This window comes from Alligator mississippiensis, chromosome 8 (genome assembly GCF_030867095.1).
Source record: "Alligator mississippiensis isolate rAllMis1 chromosome 8, rAllMis1, whole genome shotgun sequence".
Taxonomy (NCBI): Eukaryota; Metazoa; Chordata; order Crocodylia; family Alligatoridae; genus Alligator; species Alligator mississippiensis.
In genome coordinates this window covers 64,419,061-64,437,452 of record NC_081831.1, presented here as the reverse complement: position 1 = coordinate 64,437,452, position 18,392 = coordinate 64,419,061, and the positions used below count along the sequence as shown (strand labels likewise).

Here is an 18,392-nt window from a genome sequence, read left to right as displayed (position 1 = left end):
TTCTACGTCCCATTACCCAAGGGGGTCAAACATCTGCACTGTGGACCAGATCTAGCCTGTGCAGCTGAGTCATCTGGCTCATGGACTTTTGCCTGCTTCTGCAGTCAGAGCCTTGGCTCTACCTATGGTGGTGGGGCTTCCTGCAGCAGCAGGCAGAATTATGGGTGGTGTAGCCTACAGGGACCTGAAAAACAGGAAATACAGCCCTCCAACTGATCTGAGTCTGATACCCTTGCTGTAACCAATAAGCAGAACCTTGACAAGCAGAGTCATATGAGTCATAAAATAAGACACTACCCTGAAGCTACTCACAAAGATCATCTTCCCAAGTGATACATGACTTATTTCCCAGCATGGACTCTGAATTATCTAGTTTCTTAACTTAAACCAAACATAAGAAAGCATTTTCCTCACCTTGCTTCCACTGCACTCCAGCGGTTAATGCGGCTGCTCAAATTGTCTTCCACTGGGCAGGTTTTGGGGTTAGATTCTCCATCAGGGCATAATGTGATGTTCAGTGGAATATAGTCTTTGCCATCCTACACGTTTCATAATACAGAAGGAATACATTTGGTGAGGATCAACTCTTCCTGTGTTACAGCTGGTATATTAATGACTGCCACATGCCATAGGAACCATTTCCCAAACAGGGCTCTGTACCAGGAAAGCCAGTGGATATTGGTTCTGGGTCTGATTGTTTCTTTAGGATAGCTGCAATGTGCTAAAGCCAGAATTAATGGCCTTACTCCAACATTTACTACCCTGTAGTCTTTGCACAGGGCTGTCCTTTCACTTTGGGAGATCTTCTAAGAAGAATGGTTGAGAGTGTTATAAATCTTGGCAGTAGGGTGTGAGACCTCCAGATCCCCCCATATTCTAGAAAAAGGATGCTCAACCCCAGGGCTGCATGGCTCCCCACAGGCCTGAAAATTTGGTGATGGTGGGACAGTGGCATCACTCCCCTGCTGCCAAATTTCTGAACCAAATTTCTGGAGCTGTGGGAAGCTCCAGAGCCCAATCCAGCCCAGGGACTGGCCCCACACCACTCACTGGGCCCACAGGGCTAGAAGATTGAGCACTATGGTTCGAGATGTAGCAGGAGTTCTGCCAGTTCTGCTCATGCCGACTTAGAAGACCAAGCAATCCTGAGCATGTGGTGCCAGTGACTGGTTTCTGCTTTGGGGACACCATGATGTTTATTTCAAATAGCTGCAAGCAGCTGGCCTTTACAGGCTCCTAATGCTGCATCCTTAACAAGTCTGCAACCACTTATTATTATTACTATGGCCTAAATGAGCAGCCAGTGAGCCTTCATTACACAGAATGAATCCACTGATGGGCACTCTCAGTTAAACATTCAACTACATTTGCATTGCACTGCCAGTTTGGGGGATGCCCTAGGGCTCCTGTTATGGAACTGAGGACATCCAAATCTCCATGTTTTAGCTGTGGGGAAACAGGGACAGAAAATCCTGGAACACCTGTGGCTAGCAATGCTTTTGCTGAGCTGGGAATTTGAAATGGACGGTGCTTATTTTATAGCCAATGTGCTTACGTGCAACTTGTGCTTAGCAAGACAGTCCTTCATACTGCCTCCTTAAAGCACTTTTCTTTCCTCATTACAACAGATGCCACTGCAACCTTAATAGTCAGCATCTATCATAATAAGCTATGAAATGTCATCAGGAAGCCCTAATTATTACAGTTGCATCTAGAAATAGCCCTTTGTTTAACTTCTGAAAAGCATTTATCAAAATTCCCTTCGCTTGATTTCTCTTCTGAGACTCAATTAACTGCTCTGTCCCTGATCACAATCCCTACATTCTCTTTGATTTCCTTTGCTGGACTATAAGCCTCACAAGTTCTTCACATTGCAAACTAGCCCTTCCTCTCCTGAGCTTCCCTAACTCATTAGTTTCCACAACAGAAGGGGCATGAAGAGAAACCTTGATTTCTTCTCCTCATGAATTTGGCAGTTACATAACAGATCTGTGGGATCTTTTTAGTCTTGAACAGAGAAAAAAGAGGTTGATTTAACTATTATGAAATTGACAATTACGTAATTGACTCTTTGAGCCTTAAACTGCTTCATTTTAAAGTTTCTAAAAGTAACAATGAACAAACATGGGGAGAAAATGAGGGAGAGAGAAAGTTCAAACTCGCTGTATGAAACGAGCCAAACTATTGGAAGGTTGCAATGTTGGAAACTAATTAAAAATGTTTGAGAGATAAAGAGCTATTGTTCCTCTAGGGGGCAACTGAACCTCATTTTAATTAATGTACTGTAAGTTTCTGTTTTGTTATGGGTGGATAAACAACTTATTTTTGAAACATAATTCCCTTTGAATATGTAGCATTTCCCTTGCCCACACGCACCCAAATAGGCATTTTCATTGTGCTTCATTACCAGGTTACATCTAATATCATTGCTTGACATAGTTGGATACAGTCTGCATATGCATGTACACATATACCCAGACACATGTGCAGCTTCTCTTCATAAATCTCCTTACAAACTGGCATACCTGCTGAACATTTGCCTGGAGGAGGTCTCCTAAGCGTTCAACCAGCTCTGTGAAGGTGGGCCTCTCCGTGGGTACTCCATGCCAACAGTCCAGCATAGTTTGATAACTATGGGAAAGCAGAGGAATTGCAAGAACCTTAGATTTCTCTTTCCAAATTTTTTGGTGCCATGCCTTATCCATCTGTCTCCTTATTTAGATGAGTGCCCACCCACTAGCTCCAGTGAAGATGATTGTTTGAATGAATTCCAGTGTGCTGAAGGACTTTAACCTCCAGGTTGCATATCTTCACTATTTGTTGCTGTGTTTCAAGTGTCCCTCTGGGTTGCTGATACTCAGCTAGGTTAACTATAAGTTGCAGACCTGACTGGGTCACTGAAAGAAGGTCAAGGTTATGAAGATCTCACGAGACCTGATAGCCCCTTAAACAGACATTTCATACACTACAACCACCCTTGAACAATCCATTAACCTTTTAAATGAACAATGGCTTGGCCCTGTAGCTGACTTGGTGTTTTTTGTTATTTGACTGTGGTATTAATGCACCCACTATATTTAACAAACAAAATATAGAAAACAGATGGTGGCAGTGTAAGCAATCCCTCTTTCCACCTCCTGTTCAGCATACTACTAGAAGTCCCTCTTATATGGGTTAAACCCTAGCAGTTGTCCCAGGAAGGTGGGATCGCTTACATTTCTGGGGTAGAATACTCTGGCGATCTCATCCGAGTTCCTTCTTTGAGGCGGCGGCAAAAATCCTCATCAATCTGCACCCCTGGGTATGGTGAGGCACCTGTTGGGATAGATGAAGAGAGGCTCTGTCTTTTCTGCTAAATCAGTGAAATCAAAATAATACCCCAGGTAATGGCCAATTATTCCAGCTCAGGTGGAAATGGGAAGCCGGATCCCAAAAGGTGCTGCAGCAATGGAAAGGTGTTGCATCTCTCAGAATCAGACCCTTTGCAGAAATGACACAGTGGACCAGATGAACAAAGGTAATGAAATGCCTAGTGGGAGTTTCAAAAGCCCTTAAGCAGGTTAGGTGCCCGACTCTCCCATTGACATCTTTGTGTACCAAATGCATTTTTAGTGAAGGAACAAAAGCTAAAGCGAGGCTCATGGGCCAGGCCCAAACTCTTATGTCATTAAGTTCCGATTGGTCAAAAGACAAAGTACCTCCATTGTAGACAAAATGCCTGGAAGCCTAGGTGGGTCAGCCCCCCACGCTTGCCTTATTTTTGTGAAGCAGTGCTTCCAGCAATGACTTCTCAACCAACACAACAATGGCATTTCAGCACACAAAAATTCATGCTAATACAGCAATCTGGGCACACGAATGGAAATGAGCAGCCCTGTTACAGCCCCGCCTTCTCCTTTAGAAATTAATTCTACCTTGGAGCATCAGGCACAACAAAGACACTCTTCTGCTTTGTCTGAGAAATCCGATTACCTTTTGAATAGCACATCCCTTCTCAGCCTTGTTTTCTTTTTTAACCATCAGTTTAATGATGGCTACATCTGCTGATTAATGATTTATCTCTCCCAGAGATGGAATGGAGAAAGCAGCATCAGGGCCAGCTCTCTACCCCACCCTATTACTGTCTCTTGTTTAATGTACGCCAAATGTATCTTCAAGGGACTACATCTAAGAGAGCTCTGTTAAAAGGCTCATTCAATCCTAAGCTTGCATCCAGGGGTGAATTAGTGCCAATTCTGATTTTTTTTTAGGCACTCTAGGAACTAGACTGGCACCATCATCTCAATCTGCATAGCAGCTTGCCCAGCAGTCATCAAATGGGAAGAGTAAGTCTAGTTCCATATAATGGAAACCTAGTTCCATATAATAAATGGCCATCTTCAGTGCTATTCCATTACACACAAATGTGGACAGGAGAAACTCAAGAAATTTTATATAATTGGATATGCAGTCAAGTTGGAGATCTCTAGCCATGTTATGTAGCATTTGCCACTTTTATTACAGCACAAGACCAGGGGGAATAGAGAGTTTGTACAAAGGTTTTGAGGCTTTTAAAAGAGAAGAGGATTGAAAATAAGTAGGTTTTACTCCTACTGAAGTCAGTTTGTGCCTGCTTATTTTCAAGTGGGTCTGTGGCTCTAAGAGGATCCCTCTTTCATTATTACAGATCCAGCCCAGATGGGTGAAACTAAGGATATTTTCACACTACAGTCAAAGGTATCGCTATGGCCTACATAGATGAACTTAGGCTAGCTTTAAACCAGTAGTGTAGAAATCAGCAGCTTGGAGTTCAGGACAGGCAAACTGCTCCAGATTTACCCAGATTCTTGGATTTTGTAGACTGCACTAACCTCCATGCTGCCATGCTATCGATACCAAAGCTAGCTAGTTTAAAGCTTGCTCAAGTCTGTCTATACAACCTACAGAGAAAGATCTTTGTGGGTGATATCTTTTATTGTACCAACTGCATGGTGGGATAAAGATAGACAAGCTGTCAAATACAAGGCATCTAATGAAGAATGCCTTTCATTTGAAAGCTTTTCTATCCTAACCATGAAGTTGGTCCCATAAAAGATGTCATCCACAAAGATCCTTGCCTCTCACACAATCCCTGGACCATCACAGCTACAACCTCACTCCAGTTCTACCAATACACAAGCTACAGTCACTCCCCTGACTGTTGTGTAGATAATATAGTCTACGTTTTGGAGCAAAGGCAAAGGAACTGCTTGTCTGCACTGCAACAGTTATCCGGAGTTAGAACACCAGGTCTTCCCAAGCTAGCTTGACAGCCATATAGTTTTTATAGGCTTTAATGAATACTGAATCAATGTTTGAGCTGCCCAGAGCTATATGGTAAACCTCACACACTGCTTAGCATCTGATGAGTTACTGCTTAGCATCTGATGAGTTGTGGTAACTTGAGCCACTGCATACCCACGACATTCCTAGCTTCCAAGTCAGCAGGCCTCAGGCTTCAGCCCACCCACTTTGGCCAGCTGGCCAGGCATGATTTGACTCAGACTGGAGGTCTGTGTGGATGGGAATCGAGTGAGGAGCAGAACTTGTGTTGCACCTTACAACAAGGCAGTGAAGACAAACTCATAGGGGAGCAGAAGCTAAGAGCCTTTCAGGATATCAGTTTCTACAACCCAGGCTTCTTCAGGGGCCTCTCTGGTATTCCTCCAGTTGGAGCAAGGGAGAAAAGCATAAGTGAGTGAGAGCTTGTGTTTATCTTTTTACTGCAAAAAATGACAGAAATTCCTGCTCCTCTGGCACCTCTGGGTTCCCTCCTCTCCAGCAAAGACTATAATACACAGCTCTTTCCTTTCACAATTTGGCATCCCTGAGGCTGAATGATGAGTTTGGAAGAACATCTAATCTAGTCTTAACAAAGGAGATTTAATGGAATCCAAATCTGGGTCCAACTCTTGAGGAATCTGTATATAGTTTATTTACTTTCTATAACATTTCTGTCTGATTTCCTGCTCTCCAGATCAGGATTGCCATTATGTGCTCTGCATTTAAGGGCAAAACAGGCCCTGCAGAAACAGTCATACAAAAGAAATGAAGAGGGCACCAAGCACTGAGAGTTCCTCAAATCATTGAGTTGCATGGGTTTTGCTACTTGATCCCCCCAAATCCTAGCCTGGGATGTAGGAATCCTAACTGTTTGCTAAAGGGGTATGTCAGTTCAGCAAATAGGCTCAGAAGGCAGTCAGAGGCTCAGATCCATGTAGTCTTTACAGGCTTTCATGAATTGACTCACTCAGTTCATAAAGTCCTTTTGAAATAGATAAGCCTTATTATAACCTGTTTACAAATGAATAAATGGAGGCACAGAGAAATGAACAGGCTTCCCCAAAGTCGCACAGTGAGTAAGTCCCAGAGTTGGGAACAGAACCCAGGAGGCTTATCTCCAGCTTCTCCTGGAGGTATTCGATGAAGGCACACCTGGACAGGTCAGTTTGCTGAACTTTGAATTTCAAAGGCACCACTCTTTCTGAATGTATCTGTCGTTACAAAGAAAGCCTGCTGCTTTCTCCAGGGCAGAACCAGGATTTGAATGATAGATTCATAGATTGTTAGGGGCTGGAAGGGACCTTGTAGAGCTTATTTCACAGTCTAGACACCCTGACTGTGAAGAAGTTTTTCCTAGGCTTAAGCCTGAAACAGTTTTCCAGGAGTTTGTGGCCATTACTCCTGGTTTTCCTCAAGGGTGCCCTGGTGAACAATTGTTCGCCAAGCCCTTGATGTAGTGGTAAGCTGCTACCAAGTCCCCTCTCAGCCTTCTCTTTTTTAGGCTGAAGAGACCCAAGCCTTTCCTCGTCTGGCTTGCCTTGCAAGTCTCTCATCATATAGGTGGCTCTTCTCAGGACCCTCTTGAGTTTTTCTACATCCTTGTTGAAGTGCGGCACCCAGAACTGGATGTAGTACTCCAGCTGTGGCCTCACCAGTGTGGAGCACAGTGGGAGTATCACTTCTTTAGTTTTGTATGAGATGCAACGGTTAATGCATGTCAGCATGTTGTTTGCCCTGCTGGCCACAGCATTGCGCTGCCAGCTCATGTTCATGCGATGGTTGATCACTACCCAAGGTCCCTTTCAGCTGTGGTGCAAGTCAGATTGTTGCCACCACGCCTGTAGGTATGTCGGGGATTGTTTGCCCCCAGATGGAGCACCTTACACTTCTGAGTGTTGAACTTCATCTGGGTCCGGTACATCCAACTCTCCAGCCTGTCCAGGTCTGCTTGTATCTGCAACCTATCTTCTGGCACGGCCACGCTCCCACATAACTTGGTGTCGTCCACAAACTTGGCCAGAGACCTTTTCACCCCTACATCCAAATCATTGATAAAGATATTGAAAAGCACTGGACCAAGCACACACCCCAGAGGGACACCATTGGCCACTTCTCGCCAGGATGACACAGATCCATTCATGAGAACTCTCTGGCTCCTATCCCGCAGCCAGTTTTCCACCCAGTGAACTGTTCAGCAGTTAAGCCCATAATCTTCCAATTTTTCCACAAGGATATTGTGGGATACTAGATCAAAAGCCTTTTGGAAGTCTAGGTATATAGTGTTGACCTCCTCTTACACTTTGACTTTTGGGGGAGGGGGAAGTCTGCAAAAAAAATTGGGCTGCCCTTCACAATGTCCTAATAAAATCAGAGACTCCCCAGGTTATGATTTTCAAATCTTACAGGGGGGCTCTTGTTTCTTATGGGCAGGCTGAGCCCCCCGCCCCCACAAGCTCCCCTGTAATTTGCACCGTGGGCAGAACTGATTGGATCCATTGATTCCCCAGTGATCGCATCCAGCCTCCTATATCTATTAAGTTGCCAGCAGATGTGGGTAGAAGCTCATGACTTGGGACAGTTAATGCTTACCTGGCCAGTATCTGTCCTGTATTAATGCAGACTGCCTAACATTTCCAGTTCTTTGCCAAATGATTTCTGTGTCTGTGGTGTCACCAGCAGAAGACTATGATGCCAATAGATCTCCATGTGGAGAAGCTGAGCAGGATAACTGAAGGGTTACTCTGGCTGTTCTATACCGTTCAGTCTCTCCCTACTAAGATCTGCCTTGCTGAATTGTGCTGGTTGTTCATGTTCCTGCCTTCCACAGCTGAGTTTGATATTAAAACCTAGGCTTCAGTTAAGTACTAGAGTCATAGCCTGGAAAGTGATGGCTGGAGACACTTAACTCAAAGTATCTTAGATTATTTGGCAGCATTTTCTAGTGCTGATTGACATACATTAATGTGAAGAGCATGGTATGTGGCAGATAGTTGGGTTGGAAATTTGAGCTTGCTCCACTTGCTTATAGTATGTACCTAAGCCCTCAGCATTTGAGAGGCTGCTATCCTTGAGACCCTGCTGCAATACACTGGTGAGAAGGAGAGTAGAGGGAAGGCAGAGAGATTTGATTCTTGACTGCAAATTTTTTGGCACTCAGTACTTTGCCCACTGCTAACCTCAGCTCAGATCTCAAATGGAAGGTGTTAAAGCCCCCTCCGCACCACTGTAGATCATCTAAACTGTGGCACCTGCATAATGAATTTTGGATTTTTGCCCTTCAGACAGACTGAGAGAAAAGTGGGTTCAAATGCCTAAGAAAGGTCAATACATGACATTTTCTTTAGAGGAATTCTCCTGCAAAATGCTCAAAGATGTGGCATGTGCTGGATATTAAATAACTTTTTTTGATCTCACTTTTATTCTACTGGGATAATACGATGCTGATGTTACGCTACCAAGCACTGATTGTTTACATAATTACCTTTGATTGCCTTTCGAACCACTGCAAACTTAAATTCCAGGAGAGACTGACATTCTGTAATGTGCCATGTAATTGATTTCAAAATGCATTTAAAATTCCTCGCTTTCTGTCCCACCAAATGCATTGACCCCATTTACATAATTAGTAGCAAAGCCCAATGCAAAACCAACCACAAAATCAAGATTAGCAGTCCCTACTGTCCAGGTTTCCCTGTTCATCAGCAGCATTGGTCCGGTCTGCCAAAAGCTTTCAGAGGAAGCTTGTAGTGCTCCCTTTCCCGATTCAACTTTTGGCCCTCACAGGACCCACGTCCAAACCAAACTGTGCATTTTTCTAGTCAATCTCTCTTCCTTTTCTAAAGGTACTTCATCTTTGGGACCCAGTAAAAGCAGTGATTGTGGAACAGAGCCAAAACATACCCTGTAGCAAAGACAAATAACTTTCCGTACTCCGACTCTCAATGATCTGTAAAACTTTTATATAAGAAGTTCAATCAGTGACACAAATCCTTAATTAAATATTTATCATGTGAACTGCAGATATGAGTGGTGCCAAACCACAGACATGCCTGGATGATCCTTATGAAAAACCCTCTTAGGGAAAATGACTGGTTTTTGAATCAGTGCCATGGATTGAAAAAAGTGGTTTGTGATCTACATCATAACAAGGGCAGAGGAAACTCTCTGCATGGTGAACCTTGCAGAAATTTAGTGGATTCCTCTGAGCTCAGAAAAGACGGTCTCGTTTCCCAATTAAGTAGTTTCATTAATAAAAGGGGGCATTCAAAATAAAAAAATAAAAATCAGAAAGTAACTTAAAATGATTTAAAAAAAAGATCCAGAGAAATAAAACAAAATAACTAAAATATATACCCACTGAATTTCATCTTAATCTTTTAACCTTTATTTGGCACCTTCAGTATTAAAAGGCCAAGTTCTTAGAATTTCATGCTGGTTGAGCACCACTCAGCCTTTGGGGAGTGGCTAGTTATTTCCCCACACAGCAACACTTTTGCTTCCTGAAGCATTGCTATCTACCCATGTTCAGTTCACTGGTTCCTTGCAGACACTCCCACAGAGGGGCTGTCCCATTAAATACCTCTCCGCATGCCAATATACTTCCCTTAATGATATGCTGGCATGGGGCCACTGCTGAAGCTTTTGGGGCTAGAAGTTCTGAATTCTAGCTTTCGTCTTGTTCCACATTTCCAGAGTGTCTGAACCCAAGGGCATCCCCCAGTACTGTGAAGCCCTTTGGCAGCCATGTACATGTTACACTAGAATCTCATCAGTGTAAATAGATACGTGGATCTAAGGCCAGATAAATAGCAGAACTGGAGAAAGCCGTGATTCCCTGTCCTGTGTTGTACCATAAAGTCTCTCTTCGGTGTAGCAGGGATAAACTCGAGATGAACCCAAACCGAAGGCTTTTGGATTGCCAAGCAACCCTGAGATCTGAAGCAATTCAAATCAGGTTCTGATTTCTCTACCCCCACCCTATAATTTGCATAATTAGATTAACCACAGACTTTGGCAAATCCTGCAGTCTGCACCATTCTGGGCTGGACACCTTAGTCACATAATTGTCTCCGTAAACCAGAGTATTTGGAGGATCACACAGGGCTGTTCAGAACCCAGAAGCATAAATGCATGGGCTAGTTGTTTGCCCTTAAAATGTTTATGAGGAAACCACTCACTAGCAATCCCTATACTCTTTGAGGAAAAAGAATATGCCACTCCGTAGGGGGGTGGAGGGGAGAGTTGATTGAACAGCTGGATATCACTGCCTAGACGTGAGATTGCTTGTTTGAGTTCAGAGATTTTATCTATTGGATTAAGAAAGGATCATCCATTGGATTATCAAAATGGATTAAGCTTTCAAAGAAGTCTTGCGCCCTCTAACTACAGGATGAAGCAACTCAAGAACTAATGTCCTTATTCAACACAAGCTGTGGCTCGAAAACAGTGCAGCCATAGGAAGATGCAACCTATGCATTGCTACCAGAATGACTTGCACGTAGAACAAACACTGGTTCTCACGTCAGCACTATAATGCCTGCATCCAACATGTGGCATCATGGCCTTTTTTTTTCTTACTAGCATTGCATGGAAAGGCATAACCAAGCCAAAGGTAAAATCCAGCCATTACAATTGTTAACTCATGCCCACAGACTCCTTTGTGGTTTATGGACTTCCACTAGCAATACCAGACCACTGTGTCAACAATGGTATAATTCTCTGCAACCTATAAGTGGTGTGGTTTCTGATTTGAAGGCAGAGACTTCTTGTGAAAACATAGTGTTTGAAAGGGAACCTTCAACCACTTTAAAAACATTTCAGTCCAGGGCAGTAGTGGTTTATATTTGCTGCCTGCTCTTCTGGTTTCAATTATTACAAATTTCAAATCCAAGATCTTTTAATTTTTTTTAATATCTATTATAGGTCAAATTTTGCCAATCAGAGCCACTGTTGGCTTTGATTGAATTATTTCTGATTTACATCTGGCTTATGCCAGAGATCTCACCATAACTGAAATCAGAGTGTGCCTCAGTGCCCTTTGCTTTTCTGTTAAAACTCTGTGTGCAACAACTGTTCTATATATATGAAAAAATAGTTGTAATCTTACCTAGTGAGAATATTTCCCACAGTAACACTCCAAAAGACCATACGTCACTCTGGGTTGTATAAATCTTATCAAAAATAGCTTCTGGAGCCATCCATTTAAGAGGAAGTCTTGCCTAGGAATGAAAAAGACACATAGCCAGAATCATTGTTATTAATCTGCCCAGTCCTTTGGGGGAGTAGAGTTCTAGCTTGGCCCTTCAAGCCCCCTTCACTTACATCTCCTTTCCGGACGTAGTCAGGATCTTTGTAAATGTCCCGTGCTAGGCCAAAGTCACAGATCTTAACTACATTGTTTTCAGACAAAAGGATGTTCCTTGCTGCCAAGTCCCGATGAATGCACTATGAAGAAATGAGAACAAGTGAGATCACAGGGCTTGCTTGGACAACAGGCTGTTACTGACATGAAAAGCACTGGGCCTCTTTGAAAACTGAAAGAAAAATGACCAGGCTGGAGAGGGAAGATGTGTGTGGGAACCTACCATAAATATACTGGTTTGTGATACAGAGGAAAAGAACTCATCAGAGGGGGGAAAAACTGAGAAGCACTGTCATTTCTCACACTCCTACTCAAACAGCTAGGATCTGAATAGAATTGTAGCTCCCCAGTTAATTGTTAAATCTTATGGGCCAAAAGCCAATGCAGCTACATTTGCAAATGCAATTACCACGTGTGTATGTGAAGTTGGACAATTGCACATAGACAAAGCTGTGCACAAAATTCAATGTCTGAATGTGGTGTTTTAGTAACCACATGCATACATACAAGCCAACAAGTCTGTAGATAGTTTTGCACCTGCATCCTATTTTACCGTCTTTAAAAATGTTTCCTACAGACTATGGACATAAACGCAGTGGCACGACAATAAGGCATTCATTTGGCTGTCAGTCACCAACAAGTAAGTACTGGCAAGTTAAACTTACACACTTATAAACATATACACTCCCATTAAACTTTCAGAAATCCCTTTCTTCATGCAGAAGCTCTCTCTCTCTCTCTTTTCTTCTCTTTTCCCTGCCCCAACCTCCCTCCACTTTGTCTTCCTCTCTCTCCCCAGGACAGATTTCTTCATCTTAAATGTGGATGATGCCTTCTTTTTTCCCCTCTCCTTCCAGCTAAGGCCCCAGGTCACAAATGCTGTCTATCCAACTATGCACCAGATGGGAACTCTCTTTGTAGGCCTATCAATATTACTAATTTATTCAGATCAGCCAGAAAAGTTGGTGGAGGTACAATAATGCAAGATAAGAGAAAGTGAGAGGAGAAATCAGGCTTAATAGTATGTTCCAATTCCTTCATCTCCATGCTATGAAAGAAACTTAGTCCTAAAGTCTTAATGAATGAACCACAAAGGCAAAAAGAAGAAGGATGGAGCAGAAGGAAAGCTTACTTTTCGGGAGGCCAGGAATTCCATGCCTTTTGCCACTTGGAAACTATAGCAAATCAGATCCTCCAAGGTCAGAGGTCGCTTGTACAGATCCTCAGTATCTAGAAGAAACCACAGAAATGTCAAAACCTAGAGGATGCAGGTCAGTTGCTTTGGAAAGCTCTTGTGTAAACCATATGTCCCAGTTCTGGAGACCCTATAAAAGTGACATTTGGGGAGAAAAGTATGGGTGCCCTTTTTAACTCAGCTGTGTGAAGATCACTTTCTGGAAGGACAGCTTGGCCATAAAAACATTCTGCCACAATATTGCTAATATCCCTCCTACATGGAAGAAGCAGATGGTCTGAATGCATGCTACCGCAGTTCTACTCTACTGAGTCTAAGGGTAGGGGTACACATAAAAAAAAAGGAATCAGCTCTGACTTACAGGACCCACCCACAACTAAAGCAAGGCTTCTCTCTAAAACAGGTGTGCCTTGCAGAAACAGTCAGAAACAACAGAAATCTGTAAGAAAGGACATGGGAGTAATGAGTTTCAATTACCCTCTTCATCCTCCTCAGAGTCACTGTAACTCTTGTCTTCAATGAACCCTGAGCTAGCAGAGCTTCCTGTGCTGGCTACACTCTCAAGGCGTCTCTTGATCAGCTCTGTTAAATCACTGTTGGACTCATCCAGACTCTTCTCTCCTTGGTCAGAGTTTTCCTGGGACTAAAAATTTCAAGAAGAGAATAAGAAATGATTTTTGGGTAACACAATGCCTGAGCACTCATGGGTATTTAATGGAATGACATGCTGGAATTTGGAAAAGGATCTTGCGATGGGGTCATCATAACAAGGATTTTGCAAGAGCACTGAAGTGCAGCCACATCTAGGAAAGGAAGCCACAACCAGTCACTGGAGCCCATGAAAAATAAGAGTGAGAGAGGAATCTCAGGGGAAGGTAATGGGGAAAATCCCCTCCTCTCACAAAGGCACCACCTGTGTTTTATTGTAGATGCAGAGCAGATGAGACAACACTTGTTAGAGTTGTCTGGAAAACCCACATGCAGTGAATTGTGTGGTACCTGGGAAGGATCCAGATTCCTGGTAGGATCTAAATCAGTGGTCTCTAAGTTTTAGAAACTTTGGGCTCCCAAAGGTGCTATCTGCTGTGCTTTGTCCTTTGGTAGAGATGGCTGGCTTCGTATCTCCTTTCACAGTGGTTTTGACCAGTTGTTCACTGTTCTTTTTTCCTCCTTTGTGCCTGGTGGTGGCAAGGTAGCACCCTAATGTGTCCCATTTCAGCCCTCGAAGTTTACATGAGCATTTGTAATGGATTACACAGTAGAGGTTGGAGGTGAATGAAAGGAGGGAACTAGAATAGGATCCTTCAGAGAAAAGGGTCTATTCTCCCCCCTTCCACCCTGGACAGGTTGGAATTGGATGGAAGAAGAAGTTGGGAGCTCAGATAAAACTGAGACCCCCTGTAGCAAGTACAGAACAAAACCTAATTGTAAGTAGCTGCAGTCATATGATCATGAATTAGCTATCTCGTAACTTCATGAAAATCTAGTTGCTTTACCTTGCATGCAATGAAATCCCCACGTTTGCCTCTTAAGTAATTGGACAGATTTCCATACTTGCAATATTCAACTATAACCATCAATGGACCTGCAAAGAGAATGAAACCAAAGGAGTCTTCAGACATGTAAAAGTGCAACACTGTACAGTGCAGAGTTCCTGCAGCAGAAAGGCTTTAGAGCAGGGCAAAGTGCTTAACATCAGTTCAGCTTCACAATTCCTGCTGTGAAATATGTAAATGGCATTTCCCTGATACAGATGATGAAACTGGGGAATAGAGAGGTGAAGCACACACAACAAATCTGTAGCAGAGGTAGGAAGTTGGCACTTGAACCTAGGAGTCTTGGCTCCTAAGCTTCCTCAGTTATTAGGAATTGATTCCTTTTTTCCAAAAAAAGGAAAGTCCAAGATGACAAAAGAGACCATATCATCCCCCGTGCTAGTAATCCTTTTATATCTGCATGGATCCATTTTATTGAGCAACTCCCTAGCTTCTCCAGTCTGTTTGTAAGTCTGTTTGTGTAATTCAGGGCTTCATGCCAGCGGAGGTAACAAACAGTCAGCTGGATCTCAAAGTCTTCAAAAACATTTGGTCTAAGAGTTTTGAAATCATAAAGGGACATGTCAGTTCCTTCCTTTCTTGTTCCTCTGCAGCATTTTGTTCTGTTCCACAGAGATGCTTTTTCATAACCACGGGTGATTTTTTTGGACGTATTTGGAAATGTTTTTGGATCTCAAGGTGCAGCGTGACAAAACTGCACTCTGGGCCATTAGCCTGCACTGTACCATCACCAGATTTTAGAAAGCAGCATATAAAATGTCTCAGATGTAGAAGAAGGTGAAGTCATAGTTCTAGAATGCATGTAAACACCTATTATTACCCATCCAAAGTGGTCAGCCTTTTATGTCTATAAACCCTGTCCTGTCTGGAAACTTCAAATTCAGACTCGTGAGCTCTAACTTCAAAGGAAAAATGCCAAGAGCTGAACCAGGCCATTCAACAAAGGGAAATCCTAAGCAACAAACTCTTATCTTCATGTCAGAAACAAACACCCAGGCTTGTGCTGTGGTCTGCCCATTCGACTCAGTCTGACATAAATAATTTTGTAAACACAGGGCTGGAAGTAGGGGAAGCAAAGGAGGGAAGAGAGTTTGTATTTGCTTGCTGTGTCCTGGCTCAAAATAACAAAGTGGATGGAAATGAGCACTTGAAAGTGGCCATCACAGGCAAAAGGGAAGAAGAGTCTTATTTACTGACCTATAATAACACCATATATTTCTGTAACCCCAGTTCATTCTAAGGATCTTGAAGTCCAACTATGGATATAGCATGCGCAACAGGTCTGCTCAATACCTGCAGTGCCCACCGACTACAGTTGTGGTCAGAGATGTTCAGCAACTCTGAAACACAAGCTCACGGTTCAACAGTACTCAGTATAGAGCTCCCTGAGGTGAAGGTGACAACTGATCTGCTGTGGCACCCAATACCCCTGCTTCAGCCTATCTAAAGGAGGTGCTGGGCTGTCAACCTGTGTAGGGGCTGAAACGGGAACCAGCATACAGCAGCAAGCCACTTAGAGCTAGGCAAGCTGCTAGGGAGCCTGCAAGATGGGAGGATAGAGAGATACTGAGTTCCCCTCTGATCCTGTCACTAGTTCCTATTATTTTTATGCATATCATCACGTTATCTCTACCACCAATCCTCCACATCACCAAGTTACTTCCTGAAACTAGCACTGGCTTCTGACAGTGCGAAGAAGAGATCAAATGGAACATTTTCTGAAGAAACTGAAGTCAAATGTGTCTAGTGGATTCTCCAAGGAAATGCAGATTCCAGCACAACTTTAAAGTACCCCTAAGTGCTTTATTCACGCTTCTGAAATGTTTCCTAGACCCAATCTCTTCATATTTTATTTCCTTATTTTAAAGCACAGGATAGTATGCATTAGTGCTGCCAACATCAGACACGGTGACAAGGTGTTCCAAAGCAATGTTACAAGAAGCAGATATTGTTAAAATAATGTATGTGCATCCTTAATATCAGTCATTATCCAACATACTATTATGGGCTGCATAAAACTTAACAAGGAGCTGTGCTTAGAAATGACATTTTAATGGTAAGTCTTATTCCAATGTCTAGTTTGTGAGCTCTGCGCTTTCTTACTTCAGTCTCCTGTAGCGTTGTTCAAAAGCAAACAAATCAGAGCCTAGCTGGAGACTACTTAGCTAATGTTCTGCAGTGCCTTCTGGGAAACCTGGGTTCTACAACTTATTTCCCACTAGTGGCTTTAACAGTGACTTCTTTGGGTAACTAATCAGGAAGAACTCAAAAGTCCTCTTCTCCCAGAAGGATGTTCAGAGAGGTGTAAGATGGGGAAGGAAACTGTAGGCTCCAGCAGTGATTCTTAACCAGGGCACTGCACAACCCTAGGGTGCCATTAGATCCTTTTAAGGTTGCTGTAGGGTACCATGCAATATTAGCACCACCAAGTATGCAAACACCTGCACATGATTCAGAAGATAAGCCCAGAGATTTCAAATAGGAATCCCTAGTGTCAAGAGACCTGCTGTGGTCTTTCTGAGTTCTTTGCAACAGAAGAATTGCTCAACTATTTTCCCCAGTTAAAAAAACAAGTGAAATTAGTTTTTGAAATGAGGTGCCACTAAATTCATAAAAAGTTGTGGACGGTACCTTGAGTCTGAAAAGGTTGAGAACCAATGCCATAGAGAAGTGTACATTCAAGCAATGGGCACTCACAAAAGGCAAAGCTGAGCACATGTATTCAGACAGACTTTGCTACATGATTAGGCCTTCATGTGCAAATGTTCTGGCCATATTTTTGCCCTGGTTAAGGGATAGTGATCTTAAAGTAGCTCTGGGCTGTTCTGGGCATCCACATGCAAGTCACCACTCTGATGTACTATGCAGTACTATTTCCCAGTTCTCTCAGTGACAGCCATCCCTAGAGGTGTGTGGGGCCCAGGGCATATCAACCTGTGCGGGGCCAGGGGGTGGGGGTGGCACCCGCCTGCAGAAGCTGATGGTGGTGGCAGGGCAGTGGGGGTGGTGACCACCGGCAGAAGCCACCAGCATTGGCGGCGGTGGGCCTATATGGCACTGTCTGCGGGGCCCCCGAAGTGCGGGGCCTGGGACAGTCCCCCTGATTTGCCCCACACCAGGGATGGCCCTGCTCTTAGTGCTATCTGGTAGGAGGTGATACCTTGCTTCCCCAATTACAGGGCATCCTCCTCCTTGCCCATTCCTCTGAGCCCTAGAACAACATTTCCCAACCTGTGGATTGCAGCCCAGAAGTGGGTCACAAGAATATATGAAAGGGTTGTGAACAAACTTTAAGAATGGATCAAGGCTTTTTGGGTAGATGTGATATCTTTTATCAGACCAACTAATAAAAGGTATCTCATTTACCCAAAGAACCTTGCTTGCCTATGTCCTTAGACCAACATGGCTACAACCAACAATCCTGCAAGATCAACAAACTTTAAAAATGGATTCTCCTTTAAAGGAGAAAAACTTGGGAAACCGTGGGTTTTCCCTGGCAGGCTGGCAGAGTTCCAGTCTGCAAGGGGCTGTTCGGAGCCTCTCATTACCCCCAATCCCCCCACCCTACATACCCACCCCCTGCCCCACACACTGGGGGGGCTGGGGCCTGGGGATGATGGGTTCTGGGTTGGGACTGGCCATCAATGTTTACAAATGGGTCCTGGTACAAAAAAGGTTAAGCACCACTGCCCTAGAAAGCCATACAAATGCGGCTGCGAGCGGATCAGACTAGTAGCTGTTGCACAGCTTCCAGTCTCGTCTCAGCATTCTGCAGATTCCACATCTGTACCTCTCCCCTGGGAGTTGAGAATGTCTAATTTGGGGGAGAATTTATGTCCTGTCATTCTGACAAATTTGCCTTAATAAAATTTCTTTCTCCTTTTACTTGGCAACTACATGTTCCTTGAGAAAATGATAGCTTTAATGTCTCAGGGAATGACAAATGTCTGCACCATCTCTCTCTCTTGCCGTCTCTCCC

General features: G+C 43.5%; 1 protein-coding gene across 2 annotated transcripts in view; it reads right to left on the bottom strand.

The window, feature by feature from the left end:
* The window catches only part of LOC102561001 (vascular endothelial growth factor receptor kdr-like), a 175,031-nt gene that overhangs the window by 20,308 nt on the left and 136,331 nt on the right, over positions 1-18,392 (bottom strand). For both annotated transcript variants that reach the window (XM_014607206.3, XM_059732797.1), the window contains exons 20-27: positions 14,354-14,442; positions 13,335-13,500; positions 12,795-12,892; positions 11,623-11,745; positions 11,408-11,519; positions 3,216-3,315; positions 2,526-2,631; positions 415-539 (exon numbers count right to left, since the gene is read on the bottom strand). In XM_014607206.3, the coding sequence (XP_014462692.2) occupies positions 415-539; positions 2,526-2,631; positions 3,216-3,315; positions 11,408-11,519; positions 11,623-11,745; positions 12,795-12,892; positions 13,335-13,500; positions 14,354-14,442 (919 nt within the window). The remainder of the gene's footprint in view (positions 1-414; positions 540-2,525; positions 2,632-3,215; positions 3,316-11,407; positions 11,520-11,622; positions 11,746-12,794; positions 12,893-13,334; positions 13,501-14,353; positions 14,443-18,392) is intronic.